Consider the following 20,277-nt stretch of genomic DNA (forward strand, 5'->3'; position numbering starts at 1 on the left):
AATCCTTTGACATCTTTGGGTTTAGTTTTCCTGCTTTCAGTACCGCTCATCATAATACCGAGACCATCCTAGTCAAAATGTTCAGTGACATCCACATGAATACAGACTGCAAGAACCACAGTGTCGCTTCTGTTGCACAGCATTTGACACTCAGCTGAAATGAACATGTCCAGTCGGACTGTCTGGCACAGTAATTAAAGTGGTTTGAATTTAGGTTAAAGAATAGGGACTGTGTTCTCTTGATAAGTAACTGTTCATCGGAGTAACATGTGGGGTACCCCAAGGTTCAATCCTGGGACCCCTGTTGTCTTTATTGAGGTTGGAAATGTGAAAAAGTTTATGGATAACTTCATTTGCAGCATAATGTATTTTGGGTAAATTTCCTTTCAGAATGTATGTTTATGTAAGTTTATTAACCAGGATGCAGGGAAGATTAAATCATGTTTTCTTCTTAGTTTTATAAGTAGGAAAGTTTCACTTTATTAAGAAGCTTTGTGAAACTCTGACATTAGTCTTTCTCCCCTCTGAAATCTATCACCAATGGGAATAATAACACTTGGCGATGGTGGTGTGTCCAAGTCTACATAATTGAACGTAACCTGAACATTTCAGTTAAGGAGGAGATCCAACCTGAAACACATCTCTACAAAGACGCCATGAGAAGTAGAAAAGTCTGAGGTCCTCTGACTGATAAAGGGATTGGTAGGTGAGTGAAATACGGTCAATGGGGAAAATGTTGAGCATTAATAGATTCTATTTTATATTCGTCCATTCTTTTTGTGCAAACTCAGTTTTATGATGTTTTGTGTTCACTGATTTTACATTCTTTTATTATTGATGTGTTTCCATTTTTGTAAAGCACTTTGTGATTTTCATGTCTGTGAAAGGTGCTATATAAATTAAGTTTACTTACTTACTTACTTACTTACTTACTTACTTACTATGTTTTTCTTAAACAGGAATTATCTCTTCAAAGCAGCAAAATGCAGAATCGGACCGTGGTTCCTATCAATGCTACTTCCCCAAAAAGCTTCTCTGTGATCATCAAGGTGTGTGTGGTGATCCCATTTTTCTGTGTCTTCCTGTGCTTCGTCGCCATCATGCTGCAGATCTTTGCCTCTCACAGACAATTTTTGGACACTTCCCGTTATATCCTGTTTGCACACTTGTTGATCAATGACACCATACACATTGTGTCTTCTGTGTTAACATTTCTCACTCTGATGGGTCAAGTCAAGTTACCTCTTCTGTTCTGTGTACCTCTGTTCTTTGTGTCTACTGGTACCTTTCAGAACACCACTTTGATCCTGGCTGCCATGTCACTGGAGCGTTATGTTGCCATTTTTTACCCTCTGCAGTGCCCGAACTCCTGGCGCTCAGACCGTGTCTGGATCATTGCTCTGCCTCTGTGGATCATCAGCTTTATATTCCCCATCATTGAGTATTTTATTGGGAAAGATGGTCAATCTGTAGATGTCCTCTCTACAAACATGCTTTGCAAAAATACTGTCATGAATTCATCCCCAATCCATGAACTGTATCGACTTTTTGTGAACGTACTTTCATTTGCAGTTGTGGGTGTTATCATCCTCTTCACCTATGTGAGGATTTTGATGGAAACCAGGAAGATGCGGCAGGACAGAGCTTCAGTGAGCAAAGCCATGCACACCGTGCTGCTGCACGGCTTCCAGCTGCTTCTGTGCTTGCTGGGTTTCACTCAGCCCATATTTATAACTCTCATTGGGCTCCACACAAACTGGCTGGGTGAGGACATTGTCTTCTTAAATTTCTTCTGCTTCATCCTCATACCTCGCTTTCTCAGTCCACTGATTTATGGCTTCAGGGATCAGAGTCTGAGAAAACACATTAGAAACTGGTTTCTCTGCTGCTCAAAGAAAGGCAAACCCTTTTTAAAATAGTGACTCAAATATAAACTGACAGTTTGAAAATAAATTGTTTTAGTCCTGAGTATTTATCCTCTTTTACTACAAACCTGAAATAAATCTGCTCACTGACTATGTAAAAGCTTCCATGGTGTGGAAAACTTTCTACAGGTTGACTGTGTGACATTTTTAAAAGTTAAAACAATGATTAACCTCTGCGTTAATCCTGCTCTGCTGCTGTACGTTTTTACAGATTTACTGTAAAAAAAAATTCTTGTTCTTAATTTGGTGACATAACTAATTTGTTTAAAAAAATAAATAAAACTAAAAATGTATAACTGCTTTGTTTATATTATAATGTTTAATTGACACCTTAATCATTCTTAGTGTCTCCACATCATATTTCCTAATTTTTTGTTTTAACTTTTCTCTGCTCACCCCATATTTTTCACAATAAATTAATAAACAAACGTCAACTGACCAATAGCATTTAGTTTTAGGACGTACAGGTGCCCACCCCCAGAGATGTGGGCTACGTACTGGATGTTTTGACACAAAATATCTTTTTTTTTTTCTCCACAATTTTGTTAATAGCAAACAGATAAAGAATCCAATAAACTTTTCTTCTTACGTTCTTAAGGAAAATCTCAGCGCAGCGCGAACAGCCGTTCAGACCTACATCGCATTCTGGGCCAAGCAGATTCAGAAAATATTTTGTTAAACAAACTGAAACAGAATATTATTTTTATCCTTAAAGGGGGAGGTGGTGGGGCAGCATCATGTATTTTTCAGGCACATATTTTATAACAAAATCATCTAACTATGTTACCTTCAGTTGTTATGAAAACGCTACATATGAAATATAACACATCATATTTGACTTCACATCATGATCGTATCTGATGGCTGGAAAGTGGCTTCTGTCTCTTTAAGAAACTCCTATTCTTTCTGACACAACAATGCTTCTCCGTGATGCTGTCTACACCTAACCTATGTAGTTCATCATAACCTAATATGAAGCTCAAAAAAGTTGAAAAGCTTAAAGGTTCTGTAATTTATAGGACTAAATATCCTTTTAGACTAAAACAAACAAGAACAGACTGAACCCTTGAAATCAGGCAGTTTGCTTTACTTTGATTTATGCAAATATGCGCACAGTTTCCGCAGACAAGATAAACAACTTTTGCAGGTCGGCATCTGTTAAACATGAACCCCACAGAGGTATATCTGCGCTAACATTGCTCCATGATGACTGATCATACTCTTACCCTTGTGCAATTCCCCTGGTGCCTGACAGCCAATGGCAACCTGTCCACATCCTGGACAGGTCACCAGTCTGTCACCGGGCAACACAGAGACAGACAGGACAATCAAGCCTGAGTACCCGGAGAGAACCCACACATGCACAAGGAGAACATGCAAACTCCATGCAGCCCACCAGGGTCTTTAGAACCCATTAAATAACTACTAGGCAACACCAATGAATACATCTTAATTGGGACAAAGGAATGATCAAAAAGAGATCAAACTGTCAATTTCCTGCAGCCAGAAACTTTGACCTTGACCCTACTTTGACCCAGAGGTTCCCAAACTGTGGGGCACGCTCCCTAGGTGGGGCGCCATCTGAATGGATGAAAAAAAAAAACATGAACGCTGTGCGTTCGGTTTTTATCTTAGAATGGCCAACTCTGTTATTCCTATGTCAATTTGATACAGTAGGGGCTTCCACACTTCCCATATCTGTGTCCTCTGTCACTTTTATCAGCAGTTGAAACTGTTTAATCCGTTGTTAACATGTTGTAACCTGTTTTTCCGAGCCGCCTTTAAACGCAACATGAGCACAATGACGCTTGTGCTGGTTTTTACACCTGTGCGGCAGTGAAGGAGATCTGCTGCTGCTGCTGCTGTTGCTGTGCAGAGCTACGCACGTGTGTTAGAATCATGGCAGCAAACCAGCAAAACGCAAAGAACTTTTCAGTTTTCCCCCCAAACTAACCGACTGAGTTGAGTAAAGCTGTTGGATGCAGGTAAAGTTAACTAAAAGATGACTAGCTAATTATCAATACATGACCCCTTAACAAGTAGCCTGTAGGCTACCGATGTTGTTGTCTATGTCCAGCTACGTACATTCATTTTGAACCCAAAAAAAGTCGATTCCCACCCCTCATTCTTAGAGACACACAGGAAGTCTCTAAGAAATCTCCCACCCCCCAACAAATGTCGTCCAACCAGACGGCTATATGTAATCCATAGGGGGGCCCAGAAAATGTTTGGAAACCACTGGGGGGGGGCCAGGAGAAAAAGTTTGGGAACCACTGCTTTGACCTATGCAAACATGCGCACAGTTTCTGCAGAAAAAGATAAGCAACTTTTGCAGGTCGGCATCAGTTAAACATAAATCCCACGGAGGTGTATTTGCGCTAACTTTGCTCCGTGACGACCTTTCATCCTCTCACCCTTTCACCGGTGAACCACTGAACAGCTGAAGGTGCAGAGCTGTTTATCAGCTGTGTAAATCAGTTAGAGAAAAGCAAATAAAAAGATTTTCAGGCTAAAATCAACATATTTTAAAGGCTATAAGATATTTTAACTTTCAACATGTACAGTGTGCCGCAGAGACAAGAATTCAACGCTCATTTTTATAGGTCAAAGACAAAGCAATATATGTTTATTGAGTACATATGATCTGTGGGTGTTTTAATTTCATTTATTTTTTTTGTTTTGATCATTTCCTTACTTAATTACTTTGCTTGATCTCCCCATGTCAGCTCATTCCTTTGCATTAGTTTACTTCTTTTATTCCTTTATTCATTCTTTTATTCTGTTCCTTCTAGGATTCTGTTCCCGTTTGATCAATATTGTTCTTTCCTCTTACTTTTCTACGAGTCCCAGTTCTATATTTCTTATAGTCGGCTACGCTGTTTTGATATGAAACTTGAGTAGTGTTCCTTTATCTGTTATCTTTGTTGAAATATTCTGTTTTTGCATAATTGTTGTACAGTAGAGATAAAAATAGAAAGTGCCAATAAGTGAAAAATACATTTAAAGTAAACTTGATTTATTTGTCTTGCTGGGTGAACAGGTGGGACGCACCAGCTGCCTACATGAATCAGAGGTTTAATTTATTTATTAAAATGTTTGCACAGAAAAGGCATAATAAATCCATATTTTAATTGATCTCTGTGTGTTTTTTTTTTTTTTTACAATATCAACAATATAGTCTGTTAACTGTGGTTATTTGCTGTCATCCACAGATCAGTCACAGAGTAGCTGGTTTTGCCAGATGCTTGTAGATTTAATAGTACTGGCACAGTTTGACCAGCAGACGTCGCTGTAGAGAAAAAAGCTGGCTACAGGCGCTCTTACTTTTGGAACAATTTTTTTTATTTTAACAATTGTGCTTAAAACCTCGGTTAATAAATTAAATAGTTTAAAATATTGTTGCCCTTCCGCCTCCTACAACTTCCAATACGGCTCCCATTGGAAGTGAATTCGAGTTAATTCCGGTGACGTTCCTCACAGAGAGAGCGGAGAAGCCGATCCCAGATCAGAACCGAGTCATCAGATGAGGAGCCGTGAGAAGCTCAGCTCATCCCATGATAACGACAGAGTTCACTTTTCGAGGGGATGGAAGCTCCTCCGGCTGCTTTCTATCTCTGCTGCTTCCTTGTCGCTGCTCTCGCTTTCCAGACCGAAGGAGAAATGTATACGTCGCTCCAAAACGTGAGGCAAGCCATTGACGTTGAGAGGAAACTGATTGAGTATCTGAGAAGTTATATCGACAGCGAGCAGCAGAGACTGGAGGACATCAAGCGGTGAGTGATGGCGAATTGAGTTGAGGTTGGGTACACGCACACTCAGTGTCGAGGACTTTTCATCAGGATGGGAAATGAGAAATCTGTTTATTTCTCTGTCGCAGCCGCCTCCACCCGTTTTGTTTATGAATTAAATACAGCTTAGCTCAACTACTTCTATTTCTATTTTTTATTTCTTTTTTTTAACTGTTTCATTTATGTGTCCTGTGGTTTTCTCTTTTTTTAGCCACTAAAAGGAAGTTTCTTTGTTGTAAAGTGTGACAGAATTAAAGTCATTATTGGCATGCTTTGATGCAGAACTATGCAAGGCCTTGAGAAAGGAAAAACAAACAAACTACACTTTATATGTTCTTTATGTGTTTTCTTCAGTATTAAAATAGCTGCTCACATTTTCCTCTCTGTCCAGAACCAGCCAATGATCCAAAGTCAAGTCACGTTTTATGTGTTTAGCACATTTAAGCAACAAGGCAGTTCAAAAAGCTTCCCACCGTAGAAAACAATTCACAGCAATGAATTATAAAACAAGCAATATATCCTTTGTCAAATATTCAAGCAAATATACATAAAATATATTGATCAGTGTTCCAGTTACTAGTTATCAAAGACATCTGTAAACAGGTGGGGTTTTAGCCTTGATTTAAAGGAACTCAGTGTTTCAGCATCTTTGCAGTTTTCTGAAAGTTTGTTCCAGATTTGTAGTGTATAGAAGCTGAATGCTGCTTCTCTATGTGGGGATTCAAAGTAGACCATAACCAGACCACCTGAGTGGTGATGGAGTCAGGTATGGTGACTACAAATCAAATTTAATTTTAGAATCATGTATTATTCTTTTGGTACGTCATATAAAATGCTAACAAGATACATCGAAGCTTACAGCTGCATTGTGACATCAAATGGGTTTAGAGAGAAGGAAGTATTTGTGGAAGGTGTCAGGTGTTACCCAGGTTCAGTACATCTTTCATTTCTAGTCTTTCCAGTGTAATGAGGACCATATGTGTTCACCTTTCTGTGACCCACGATCTCATCTTTCGCACAGGTTTCATGCCAGAGTGTCCGACCTCCACACAGAGCTCTACAAAGGCCCTGCAGCTGCAACAGCCAACCCACTGGTGGCCTTCACGCTCGTCAAGCGGCTGCATTCGGACTGGCTGAACGTCGCCTACAGCAATGAAGCTCAAGAAAACGTTCAAAGTGAGCTCTATCTCTCTCCCTCCTCCCTAATGATACCTGAACTTCTTCCGCTTTTTAGCCGTCACAAGCAAACTTCAGCCTACAATAACGCTCCATTCAGCCCTCAGGTCCAGATACAAGGAAGAGGAGGCTCACTTGCCCAAAGTGGAAGACCTCCGGGGGGCTGCAAAGGGGTTGATGAGGCTCCAGGATGTGTACTCCCTCCAAGTTTCAAGTCTGGTAAAGGGCCGCTTCCAGAGGGCCAGCGGTGAAGGTGTGATTGACGTCTGTTCGCCTGCTGTGTCCGTCTCGCTGTCTGGTGACGACTGCTTCCTGGTTGGGAAGGTGATCCATCGCACGGAGAAACTGATTCTTTCTTCATTAGATCATATCCTATTCATATCAGCTCTGCAGTGAATCAGTGAGATTGCTTTGTTCAGGTGCAAACTTGTGGTTTAGTCCCGTCAATTAAAACTTTACCCGCCAAACTTTTCACAGCCCAGGAGGAAAAAGTGAAATTTTGAAGAAATAAAAAGTGTTAAAAATTTAGATAGACGGTAACTGCAGCACATTCAAAAGTATTCACACCCCCTGAGGTTTTCCACATATTTTTACATCACTACCGCAAACTTTAATGTGTTCTGTATAAAGTTGTGGGGGAACTTAAAGCAGTGTTAAAGCTGCAGTAGGTAACATTTAATAAAAGGTTGATTTTTTTAAAACTGTCACCATGTTGTGACCGAATGGAATGAGACGGATAACATGTGAAACAATTGAGCTCTGTTGAATTCTCCCAGTGTTAATTAAAAACAACCAATCAGAGGCAGGAGGTGGGGCTTAGTGCTGTCAATCCTCCATGATTGCACTGCTCAACCCCCCTTTGCTCTCTGCTACTCTGCAGCTAGCATAGCCTCTTGTGAATGCTCAAGCTAGCCAGCACGGTTTTCCTGTAACAGTAAGCTGTTTCTTCACCAATAGCACATTTAGGAGCGAGTGCACTGCCATGATTTGCAGCGCTAAGGCCCTCCTTCTGGCTCTTCTGATTGGTTGTTTTTGATTGAGAGCAGTGCATTTCTTAAGATGACAATAACAGCTTGAGGAGAAGTTGGAGGAGATCGAACTTTTCACAGATTATCTGTCTTATACTATCACTACATCATGATAGTTTTAACAAATATGAAAAAGCTAATTAAAAAAAGAAAGTTAGATATTTTACTTCTGTTATGTACAATTTATTAAATTAACACTTCCCACAGTCATTCCCAGGCATTCCTTCACAAACCAAAACTGGTGATGACAGCATCATGTTCTGGAGATGCTTTTCTTCAGCTGGGACATTGAAGCAATTCAAAGTTGACTGGAAGATGACTGGAGTTAAATACATGGTGACAAAACAGACCAGGGCGCAGGTTCACCTTACTGAAAGACAATTCCCCTAAAGAAACAGCCAGAACTGGAATGGAATGGTTTGGGTTCAAACATGTTCATGTGTTTGAATGTCTCAGTCAAAGTCCAGACCTGATGAGTATATCTATAAACTCTTTCCACTCACTTTGTGAGCTTGAGATAATTTGCAAAGAATGGAAATGTCTGGACAAACCTGGTAGAGAGTTCCTGCACTGAAAGGTGCTACTACAAAGTCTTGAGATCAGGTCTATCTTTATGCACGCCACACCTTTCAGATTTTTATTTGCTATGAAACTCCTGCATTTTGTGTCCGTCTTTAAATTATGCTATACTTGTACGTTTACGTAGAATCCCAGTAAATACCCATAGGTTTGTGGTAAGAATGTGACACAATGGAACAAGACGTTCAGGGTTTTAGCAAGACAAAGACCACGCACATGTTTTCTGTAACTTCACTGTGGGCTTCGCAGAAGTGGGCCAACAGCTAATATGATCAGGCCAAAGACAGAACATGAAATAACAGAACAACAAGCTGCCTGAGGAGAGAAGGAAAATATTAAAAAATAAACACACAAAAAAACAGTCATATGTTTCCACTGTTAAAGCTGCACTATATGTTACAACAGTATAATTTAAGACAGAGAATGCGTGAAAAAACTGAGCTCCTCTGCCTTCTCCCAGTGCTCCAAGTGCCAACTGCAGACAAAGATGGATTAAATGTTTTCCTGTAAAGGTAAGTTGTTTTTCTACCTTTAGCACATTGAGCAGCATACATTAGGTTGACTGACAGCGCTGAGACCCTCCTCCTGGCTCTGATTGGCTGTTTTTGGCCAGGAGCAGAGTAGTTTTCAGACTGTAATAGACACACTGGGAGTAGATGAAGGAGCTCAGTTTTTATTTTTATTTTATTTTTATTTTTTTTTATATCTGTCTCAGACCATAAAGGTGACAGTTTTAATAAACATGGGAAAAAGCTGATTTTTCTAAAACGAAAATTTGATACTGCAACTTAAATCTGCAGCAAATGACGACAAAAGAAATTGCAACATATAATTTTTTGAGCGTAGGAAACAAATCTCTGGTGGTTATCTGTCATTTACTGGATGCACAGCCTTGTTAAATTCTCTCGAGACTCAAATAGAAAGACTAGATCTTTTAATAAAAATAGAATAAAAATAGATTTATTCCATAAATGTCCCTTTGCATGAATAATTTCCTTTTCTTAAGGTCTGCAGCGGCTCTATTCCAGGCCTGTCAGTCATGTGTGTTGGGGGTTCTGACACTCAGAACTGGGATTCTTACAACAACTCACTTAGTCATCTCTATTATGAGAGAGCAGATCCCCCAGCTGTTCTGGGATAAAAAAATAGAGAAAGGTGTTTCCATGCTACTTTTTTTTTTTTTTTACTATAACTGCAGCGTTGTGAAAGGGTAGGGCACAGTGTGGGAGAGACAATCTACTATAGAAAAGACATTATCTCATGCTGATGAGCAATGAACACAGAGAACCTTCTGTTACTGAGGCAATGATTTGTTTTACAGCTTTGGAAACAGGTCGGTTGTATTGAATATACATGTAGAAATTTAACTGAGAGAGAGAGAGAAAAAAAGCCAGTGGGCAATAACAATGTATTGGTTCCTAAAGCATAGCATGTAATGTGGTCAATTATACCCAGATTTAAACTGAACTCATCTGTAGGTTTTACCAGATCCCAGTCTGTGCTGGGAGTTTTCACGTGCCTTGTGTTCAGATGCTCAAACTTGTTATTTTTACACACATTGAATTGAACTGAGGCGTCATAAGGGAATCGTTGACTAGACGATTTATTACAGGGAGCAATTTATTTCAACTTAAGTGTGCCTACGTGAGGCCCCACAACAATAAATCAGTCCGAGAACTGATTTTGATGCATGTTTAGCTGCATCCTGAGAAATATGCAAAAGGCTATTATAATTACATCTTGACTGCTCCACAGATGGCTTCACATCTGGCCCTAGTCCAGATTTAGTTGGTCTTCTCCCTGGAGCCGCAGTTAGATGTTTATTGTTGCAGATTTCTCCTCAGCTCTGCCGTTGATGATCCGGAAATCACAAAGAGACCAGAAACACATTCACTGCTTCGTTTAAAGGGGCGGTATTATGTATTTTTCAGCTTATACCACAGTCAAGTAACTATGTTTCCTATATATATGGGAGAGTCTGTGAAGCACTGCTCCAGCTTCCAGCTTCATAAATGGGATCATTTGAACAAATACACTGTAGAAATATTATATGGGCAATTGATTATGACTGTCTCAATGGGAAGGAGTCAAAATCTTAATAGCATTGTTATTTGTTTTTATATGAAAGATCCACGGCAGCACTGGGAGAATCTGAAGGAGCTTCAGTTGTTGCTCTTGTTTGACTCATGACTAAAATTTTACCTGAATGCTGGAACACAACAGAATACCTGATATAGTGTTTGTAAGATACTGACTTAACAAATCATGTTAATATCAGAATAAAGTAACATTTTCATTGTGCACAGGTGGCCTATGAGCAGGAAGACTACTACCACTCGGTGCAGTGGATGGAGGAGTCGGTTCGTCTCTTCAGGGGAGCCGCGGGTGAGTGGAGTCCTGAGAACGAAGGGACCTTAGAGGACGCTCTGGATCACCTGGCTTTCTCCCACTTTAAGGTAGGAGAGCAGAGAAAACACACGTTGGTCTCATGTTTGACTGCTCTAAATCCCTCTGTTTGATTCAGACAGGAAATGTCTCGTATGCCTTGAGTTTGTCTCACGAGTTACTGCATCACGGTGAGTCCACGCCTATCTTTCACCCACAATAAGAACAGTGCCTGCACCTTTTTTGTTTTCAACATTTTGCTGTTTTAAAACCTTAATTCTTTGTGATAAACCGACACAAAGTATTGGTTAATTATAAAGTGGAAGGAAAATCCATGATCTCATTTTTAAGTTTGCCACAAGTTACAACTAAACCCCAATTTATCTGTGGATTTAGATTTATTTTCACTCACATATGAAATTTGCTCCTGGTAGAAACAGCAAAAACAGAAAATCTTACCAAGTATTTTTGTCTAGTTTCTAGTGCAAATATCTTAGTGCAACTGAAATAAGGCAAAACTAACGTACATCATGTTGTAAGTCAATAATTCTTGAATATTGATAAAAAAGTACTTACTCCACTGGCAGATTATTTCACTTATAACAAGAGAAAATAGAAAATTTGCAGAAACCGCTTTTTGTTTTTGCAAACTCAGTATCTTTGACAAACTATGGGAGATTTCAAGAAGAATGAATGATTTGTAATAATACTGTATCCAGCCTCGGTGACTTTGCACACGTTTTGTTTTCTCAGATCCAATGAATGGACGGGTGTTGCAGAATATTGAGAAATATGAGAAGCTGCTGGGTTCTGCAGGTCCAACCGGGGAACGCAGCTTAAGAAGACCCGGTTCCTCCTTCTTAACGACACGGGACACTTATGAGAGACTGTGCCTGACTCAGGGCTCCCAGGTATTCATCAGCATAGGACTCTTCACGTAGTGTCCCAAAGTGACATATGGCTCATCCTGCAGACACATGTCAATGTGTACATTGTCTGCTCTTGCATTATTTTGAATCAGTAAAGTAGGGAAAGTGGATTCGAATAAAAACTGCTAAATCTTGTGATCATGAATTAAGGATTCACGCACAGTATGGGATCGTTTGCTGATGCAAGATTAGCTTGTATTATATGTGTGTGTATATACAGGGGTGAAAGTAGTTTTAAATTCTTGGGGGTACTATGACAAAAGTATATATATATATATATATATATATATATATATATATATATATATATATATATATATATATATATATATATATATATATATATATATATATATATATATAGTGTGTTTTTGTAGTTTTTGTGCTGATTCATTTTTTTGCAAAGCGATAAAAGCTGGTATCTCTTGCATTGCTACAGAATGGACCTGTATTTCCCTCAGCCCACTGGCTGCAATGTTGACACCTTGAGATGCCATGAGACCTAAATCCTGAACATCGTGCCATGGAGTGCATCCCAGTTTTCCATGTCTGGCATATAACCATTCATTTTATCTTTAAAACTGGTTCTATTGCTCCTGTGTCCAGACAGAGGGATAACCAGTAGCCCAGCATCATGACCTGTTTGTTCTGAAGATCCTGCAGCTTCCACTTCTCTTCCTAACATGATGCCTCCTCATCCTGACTCTCATACTGATAGGATGAACCACAGAGCTCTGTTAAGTTAAAAGCACATCTTCTGAAGTTGGGATATTTTTCCTCCAACAGGTTCCAGAGGAATCACCTCAAACCAGATGTTGGACTGGATTTTATTTCAATGTCATTTGTGAATGTTGGACCTCATTTTCAACAGTAGAGCTATAAAGGTTGAAAAAGGTTATCATTTTGGAGAAAGTATCATCAACATCAATATTTCCACTAAATAAGAGGCAAAAAAGTAGTTTGATAAAGAAAAAGCCTCTCAGACTCTGAGCCTAGTGGGGTTCGGAAGGGTACTTGTTCCTTTCTCCAGCAAAATGCCCAAACTATTTTTTTTAAAATATTAAACAATTAATTTAATTTCACATAATTATCGCGGTAGAAGCCATTTGTTTGTTAAATACTTAATGAAACATATTTACTGTGTTTGATGTTTGTTGAGAATACTCACAAAGAACGAGATAAATAGTCCAAGTTTGTTGTTTATTGAACGTTCAGAAACTACAGCGGCTGTGATGCGCCACAGCAAAGGTAAACAAAAGTAAAATAACCTGAACAGGTGATCAACTCTAAACCACTCGCACCTTTTTACTCTCTGTCTTTCTTTGTCATTTAAGCACACCTGACTTTCACACAAAACTTTCCACGATCGACGTGTTGCAGCCCTGCTCTAGTAAAGAACAATTCAGAAACAATATGAAATGAGAAAAAAGCTATTTATTAACTGATTAAGTTGTGTTTTAGATTGTTCTTGAAAAACTAATCAGTCACGGCTGGTTAGTGGCTGCACGCACCCATTGATTCTTTACAGCAGACAGCCGCTCCCCTCCTCCCCTCTCTTGCAGGTACTGCGTACCCCCGCTAAATCTTTTAGGGGTACGCAGTACCCGACCGTACTCGCCTACTTTCACCCCTGTGTATATATACTCACATGTACATCTATATAAGTTTTTTTGACCGTCAACCTTTTAGGTGAATGTATGCAGCAAATTTTGATCCTTGTTCGATCTCATTAACGGACTTCATGATGCCTGTTTTCCCTCTTGCAGCCGAGGCACTTTGAAAACCCCGCACTGTTCTGTGACCTCTTCACCAACAACCACAGCCCTGCGCTGCTGCTGCAGCCTGTGAGGCGGGAGGTCCTGAGCCTGCAGCCTCATGTGGAGCTTTACCACGACTTCATCACAGACGCCGAGGTGGATGACATCAAGAGGCTCGCACAGCCTGGCGTAGGTGATCGTCGCTTGAGCATACGCAGGTCTAGGGTTTCCAGCGTAAACGTTTGACTTTTATTTGCTTTCATTCCCAAATGTTTGTCTGTCTGGGTTTGTCTAGTGATTCTGAAGCAGAACTTAAGACAGTTTTTTTAATTGGTTCGAATTAGCAAAGACCTACATTTATCTTTCAAAGGATGGGTTTTATTTGAGCATTATGTAATGCTATAATGTTATTCTATAATCAAAAATATACTCTGAGTGTTGCTTTGATTTTTTTTGTGTGTGTTTGGGGAACCCTGGAGTCTCCCGTGGCAACCATTCGGGGTGCAGAACACCCCTCCCACACACCTTCCCGTCTTAGCTCCTCCAGACTAGCGGCAGCAGCAATTAGCAAACACTTGGTTTAACTAAATGCCTGCTGAGTTAGGAACTGTTAGAAAGAGGAGGGGTTTCTTAAAGACACAGAAGCCCAATTTCAAGGCATCAAATTGCAAAGTCCAACTTCTTTAAAGTCATGTTTGACATCTACAGCAGTATTATAACAACAACTCAGGTGCTATATAATGGCACCATGTGCCTGGAAAATACATAATGCTGCCCTTAACAAACCCAATGTGAAGAAAATTGTGTTTATTTTCATGCTTGTTTGTTTTTTAATTTCTTCTGCATCCTCATGCTGTCTGTTTTATTGCTTTGTTATCATATTACATCATTTTGGCCCCTTGCATTAATGCAACCCTCCTGAGGAATAAGCTCCAAGTTATTATTTTTATTCCAGCCCTTTTTAATTTCCTCCTGGCCATTTAACCGGATACCATAGCTGTGTTTCTTTTTCATGAAATCAAATCACCAGTTCAGCATCTCAGTCAGATTAGAAATGCTCTTCCGCTTTTCAAGATGGTACCCTGCGATCCATTCTCAACTTCCTTCAAAGGCAAATCTCATTCTACTTCCTGAAGCATGAATCCCCCCCCTTTTTTTTAAGCCAAATTCCTCCAGCAGAGCAAACAATCTCCCTGAGCTTTGCCAGGAAAACACAGTGAGCCTCATGCGAAGATGACATTTAACAGAAACCTTTCTCTTAACTCTCAGCCTGCTGACTCATGTGCTTCAGGATCTGTTTGATGGATTAACTAGGATGATGCCTCTTTAGTCTCTTTGAGGTTTCTCTGAGAGCTTTCCATCCGCTGGTCAGATGGAGAGCTCAGTTTCCATGTCATCACTACGTCAGCTTGTGGGCTAATTGGAAGCAGGCCTGTGGTACCGAGCTGGACGGCTCTTTACTTCCCCGGAGTCGTTTTTGACAGGTCTCTCAGTTTAGTTGTTTTCAGCATATTTCACGAGTTTTCACGAAAGGAGACCGTCCGCTTCAGCGTCCGAACAGTTTAAACTGCAATTTGTTTCTGTTGTTGATTTGAATATCAGGTTGCTTGTTCTACAAAGTGGGTCCGTTTTATACTTCTGTTGGAGATTGGTAAACATAAATTCAGCAGAAGGCAGAGTGATTGCCAACTGCTTTTAGTGGCTTAGAGAAGTGGAGAGTCAGTCCAAAAATATGTGCAGTGACACAGTTTGTGGTTCACTTCAACAGCTTGAGCAATAAAAAAAAAGCCCAAATAAAACTGCTCATATTTTATTTTCTGCCCTTTCATAACAAGTTGAAGAGATCCGTGGTGGCAGCTGGAGAAAAGCAGGAAACAGCAGATTATCGGATCAGCAAGAGGTAAAAAAATAAATAAATAAAAAGTTTTTAAACTATTTTTCCTGCTGCTGGTGTGCATCCGAACATCCGGAGGTGTAACGAACCGACTGGGTATGTTTGATCTCTAGTGCCTGGCTGAAAGGCTCCGGGAGCTCCACCGTTGGGAGGTTGGACCGAAGGATTTCCGTGGTAACGGGTTTGAATGTGACGCACCCGTATGGCGAGTTCCTGCAGGTGGTGAATTATGGGATTGGTGGACACTATGAACCGCATTTTGACCACGCCACAGTAAGTCGACAAAGTTGCGGTTAAGTTTATGTTCATTCCCTTTAAACTTTTCTCCATTTTCCCACATTTCGAGCAAAAACTTGTGTGTATTTAGGATTTTATTTGGGAGAGCAACACAAAGTGATGCATGAATTTGAAGAGTGAATTGAAGGGTTCATGGACTTCAAAGTCTTTTACCAATTAAAGTTTGAAAAGTGTGGCATTCGTTTCCCTTTTTCTCTTATCGCTCTCATCACCATGGTTACACCTCTAACTCTATGGCTGTTTGTAGCAGCCTGCCTCATTGAGAGTCAACATCTTTGCTAAATCTTGGTCAAACCGATCGTGCTCAGTCAGATCGCAGGGGGAGTTTTCATGAGTAGACAGATTTTCAGTTGGATTTATATCTGGACATTGACTAGGCCATTCAAGCACTTTTATCTAAGCTGTTCTAATGTAAGCATGGCTGTATATTTAGGATCACTGTCCTGCTGGAAAGTGAACCACAACTTCAGTTTGGGATCGTTTGTTTCAGATTTTTATCTGGAAAAAGTTTGGAAAAACATGTTATTTTCTCTCCATGTCACTATTCGGCACTATTTTATGTATAAATTGACGCACCAATAAAATAAACTGAAGTTTGTTGCCGTAACATGACAACACATGAAAAAGTTGAAGGGCAAATGTTTGCAAGGTGCCGCGTCTGTTGGTTAAATGTTGACAGTGTTTCCGTGTTGTTTTAAAACCAGTCACCCTCCAGTCCTGTTTTCAAGCTGAGAACTGGGAACCGCATGGCGACCTTCATGATCTACGTAAGTCAAATCTGCGCTTTTAACTTGAGGCTGCTGGTCAGATTTCTGTAGTTTTACTGTGGGCTCATCCGGCAGTTGCCCTGGAGAAAGACTTTTATCTCATGATGCTTTTCCAGCTACTTTACAACTTTTCTCAGTGATTTTCTTTTTACATTGGAATAAACTGATCGTAAAACGTGATAGCTGTGAGAAATAATGATCCCTAAATCATTTCAACTGGCAAATTTCACTTGCATTTATTGCATCAAGGCATAAACACAATACGCTGCTCTAAAGGAATGTTGTTTTCCACAGCTCAGCTCAGTGGAAGCTGGTGGCTCCACGGCCTTCATATATGCCAACTTCAGTGTTCCAGTTGTGGAGGTAAAACACTTCGGTTATCATCAAGATGTTTCTCCTATCTTCACATTTTGATGTCAAGGCTGAGTTTCATATGCTTCTAATCCAGCTATGTGAGAACTATAAATGGAGAGATTTTCTTACCAACAGCTCTGCGTCCATTTCGAGGTTTTCTTTTCTGGTTGCCAGGAAACTCTTTTATGTAACTCCATTAAGTCGCACAATCATTCATATTCTTGGCACGTTTGGGTTTAAAGTAATCTTTTAATTTTACCAACATGTTTTCTCTGAGTGGAAACGATGTGAATGTTTCATAGTGTTTACTTTACGTCTTGTAATTGGAATCTTAAAGAAATAAGTAATCAAACATACAGATGTGCTGCTTGAAACTCCTGTTACAAATTATGAGAACGTGTTTGACCTCTCAGAAGACTGGATAAATTCAGGTAATTTGGTATTAATTTGAATTAATTTAGTAATTGCTGTAAAAATGAAATAGTGTCTCCCGTTAAAATGAACGAGGTTTTTTATCTGGTTGAAAATGTATTTTATACTAGGCTACATCTTTTTGGGGAAAACACAAAACCATCTGACAAGGGACGTGTTAAAATGTGACGGCATATTAGGGCCATCATAATTTTGAGATTAATTTAATACATTTTATATAAAAAAAATTTTGAGTTTCAGAAGTTGAAAACTTTTGAAAATCTTTTAGATTACTCCCAAATTTTTTTGCGATCTTTTAACTTTTCCATCTCAGAAATTAACGTCGTTGGTTTTCTCTTTCTTTTTTTTAAATTTCTGAGCTTAATCTCAAAATTTATGAGTGTTTTTCAAGCTATTTTTTTTTACTTTTGGAGCTCAGAAGCTTCCATGATTTAAAAAAAAAAATTTCAGCGATTAATCTCAAAACATTTGGCAGAAATGTACTCCTCCTTTTCTTTTACCTAACACGCCATCATATAAAACCAACCATCCATCAGCTCATATCCACTAATGTGTAGTTCTACCTTTCAGTCTAATTTGCATATTCAAATGAAATTAGTGTTGGTAGGAAACCAAAACGTGCCTTAGCCCATGAGAGGCCCACATTTTACTAAATCTGCCCCTGATCAAAATAAAAATAATCCATAAGAAGCATGTTTGGCATGTATCAAAATCTGTTCTTTATGGTATTTCTCAGAAAGCTGCTATCTTCTGGTGGAACCTCCACAGAAATGGTCAGGGAGACGAAGACACCCTTCATGCTGGCTGCCCGGTGCTCATCGGTGACAAGTGGGGTAAGACTTGGTGTTCACGCTCGAGACTTTTGGCCAAGAAAATGCCGTCTGCTTCTCGAAACATTCATCTAATCTCCTCATGTAGGAGAGCTGGAGCCCATCTGTGTTTCATTTTGAGTTTGAGTATAGCGATATTACAGCCTGCAGTTCAGACTCTGAGGGCTCATCTTGGAAAGTGAACATCTGCTGCCGGTTGGCTCAGACAAGCAAAATCTATTTTGCAGGCTATTTAAACCGACCTAAGGATAATAATAATAATAATAATAATAATAATAATAATAATAATAATGATAATAACTGGGAAGCAGCTGCAAAAGAAGTCACTGTGTAGGTCAACAACAACTTGCACTTTAAAAACAGGTGGGAATGCTTGTTGGAAACGTGTTTGGAGAGGCTGAAAAAGAGACGCATTGGTCAACGCTGTTTGCTTATTTTTGTTTGACAGCAGTTCCAATATGTCTCTGTACCACAGTGGCCAACAAATGGATCCACGAGTACGGTCAAGAGTTTGAGCGTCGCTGCAGCCCGAATCCTGAGGAGTGAGAGGGAGTACAAGCCTTTACTACTGTCAGGCACGTTGGCAAGGAGAGATGAGGCAGCAGCCAGAGAGAGAGCATGTGTGTGTGAGTGTGTGCGTGTGTGTGTGTGTGTGTGTGCACAGACGAGGGAGGTGCCAGAGGGGCCAGCCTGCACCTTTGATTGGAGCCCAGGACCCCAGGGAGCCTGGACACTCCTGCCGTGGATGTGGAGGTGAAGGTGAAGGTGGAGCAAAATCAGCCCATGGAGACCAACTGTTTCCATCAGTCACTTCATGCTAGTGGAGGAGTGTTTACCTTTCTTGCATTTCGCAGGAATGCTGGAAGACGCTCGTGCAGGGCACACGATCTGCGTTGGACGTAAATTATCAAATTAAACGTGTCCTAAATTTGGTAATCATTGAAAATGTAAAGCTCAGACTGCGTAAAACATCTCATTCTATCATGCCTGATGGAAGAGTGTCGTCACTGTCACTGTTTCTGACTCAGACCGATGAAGACGTGGTCTAATGAAACAAATAAACCATTAAATCAGCCTCTTTCTATGCCTCATACTTATATCCCTGTTAGTCTGACCGTTTTTAAAACTCTCTGAACAAACAGCTGACCTTGTGTGCATATTTCTCTGATATGTGTCAAAATACTTCTCAAGCCTCCTGAAAACAGGTTGATGTTGGTTCGTAGAGAGTATTAAAATCTCAAATCCGTTGAACCCTTCTGCATGGAAATGTTGTGGGGAAAGTCCTGCCGCTTGACTGGCAGAGATCTTCATACTTTTTCATTCCCACAGAGACATAAATTTTATTTCCAGCTGAGGCAGTCTTTCCAGCCACAGACAGACACACAGAAAATATATGAAGAGAGCGTGTAACAGATCTCTATTGCACATTCCTGCGCACACACTGAGCAATATTTTCCCATGGAGCTGTTAGAGAGAGGAAGGTTGTTCTGTATTGTTTCGCTGGAGGCCCTAGTAAAAAGCTTGAATGTACAACAAAAATGACCCTTGGACTTGGACGGAATTGTTTAAAAACTCACATTTTGGAGCTTATATTATTTAGAAGTGGTAATCATGTGGTTTACATACACTATGTGCTTTTATTAAGATTAGAAATTATGCTGTTAGGATGTTCGATCTGCAATCGAATAAACCAGAAAGTTTGGAAAACTCCCAAGTCACTGATGTGACATTATTTTTAATATCACATATTTATGTGATATTTATTTTTTCCCTCTCCCTACACACACAGTGCAGCTCTCACTGTTACCACAGCAAACATGCAGAGTGACTCAGCGGCTGTTCAAACTACCTAAAACACACATGAGAAGATCTTTGGTATTCTGCAACAAACTGTCAAAAAGTGGGGAAAAATAGAAGCTTAAAGTGATCCGCCAACAAATTTGAATCTACAATTCATTTCGTTGTCAACCTGATTAATTTCCTCATGTGAGTGGGTTTAAATCATTCATGTCATAACGGTCTTTCTGCATCTCCTTCGTTTTTATAGAAATAATGTGACAGATCAGTGCTTCCCTCTGCTGGTGGTGCCCACATGATGGAGTCTGTGATGCCTCATGTTTTATATAAACAACAATA

The 20,277-nt window shown here is 39.9% G+C and overlaps 2 protein-coding genes across 3 annotated transcripts; both read left to right on the top strand.

Annotated features, from left to right (window-relative positions):
• Positions 1-327: 327 nt before the first annotated feature.
• LOC103474187 (odorant receptor 131-2-like) lies at positions 328-1,919 on the top strand. The gene has a single exon (XM_081614972.1). The coding sequence runs from the start codon at positions 984-986 to the stop codon at positions 1,917-1,919; it is 936 nt and encodes a 311-aa protein (XP_081471098.1). The 5' UTR covers positions 328-983.
• Positions 1,920-4,795: 2,876 nt separating this feature from the next.
• On the top strand, positions 4,796-19,215 carry p4ha3 (prolyl 4-hydroxylase, alpha polypeptide III). Of its 2 annotated transcripts, XM_008424888.3 has the most exons (13): positions 4,798-5,698; positions 6,735-6,889; positions 6,990-7,213; positions 10,803-10,952; positions 11,021-11,072; positions 11,635-11,792; positions 13,577-13,756; positions 15,403-15,467; positions 15,575-15,734; positions 16,463-16,525; positions 16,820-16,888; positions 18,048-18,144; positions 18,617-19,215. In XM_008424888.3, the coding sequence occupies exons 1-13, from the start codon at positions 5,511-5,513 to the stop codon at positions 18,685-18,687; spliced, it is 1,632 nt and encodes a 543-aa protein (XP_008423110.2). In that variant the 5' UTR covers positions 4,798-5,510; the 3' UTR covers positions 18,688-19,215. The 2 variants fall into 2 exon arrangements, 1 of the variants encoding a protein (XP_008423110.2); XR_014090593.1 differs by lacking the exons at positions 18,048-18,144; positions 18,617-19,215 and having other exon boundaries at positions 4,796-5,698; positions 13,577-13,760; positions 16,820-16,872.
• The last annotated feature ends 1,062 nt before the right edge of the window (positions 19,216-20,277 follow it).

The sequence above is a fragment of the Poecilia reticulata genome, chromosome 13 (assembly GCF_904066995.2).
Source record: "Poecilia reticulata chromosome 13, P_reticulata-male-v2, whole genome shotgun sequence".
Classification (NCBI taxonomy): domain Eukaryota; kingdom Metazoa; phylum Chordata; class Actinopteri; order Cyprinodontiformes; family Poeciliidae; genus Poecilia; species Poecilia reticulata.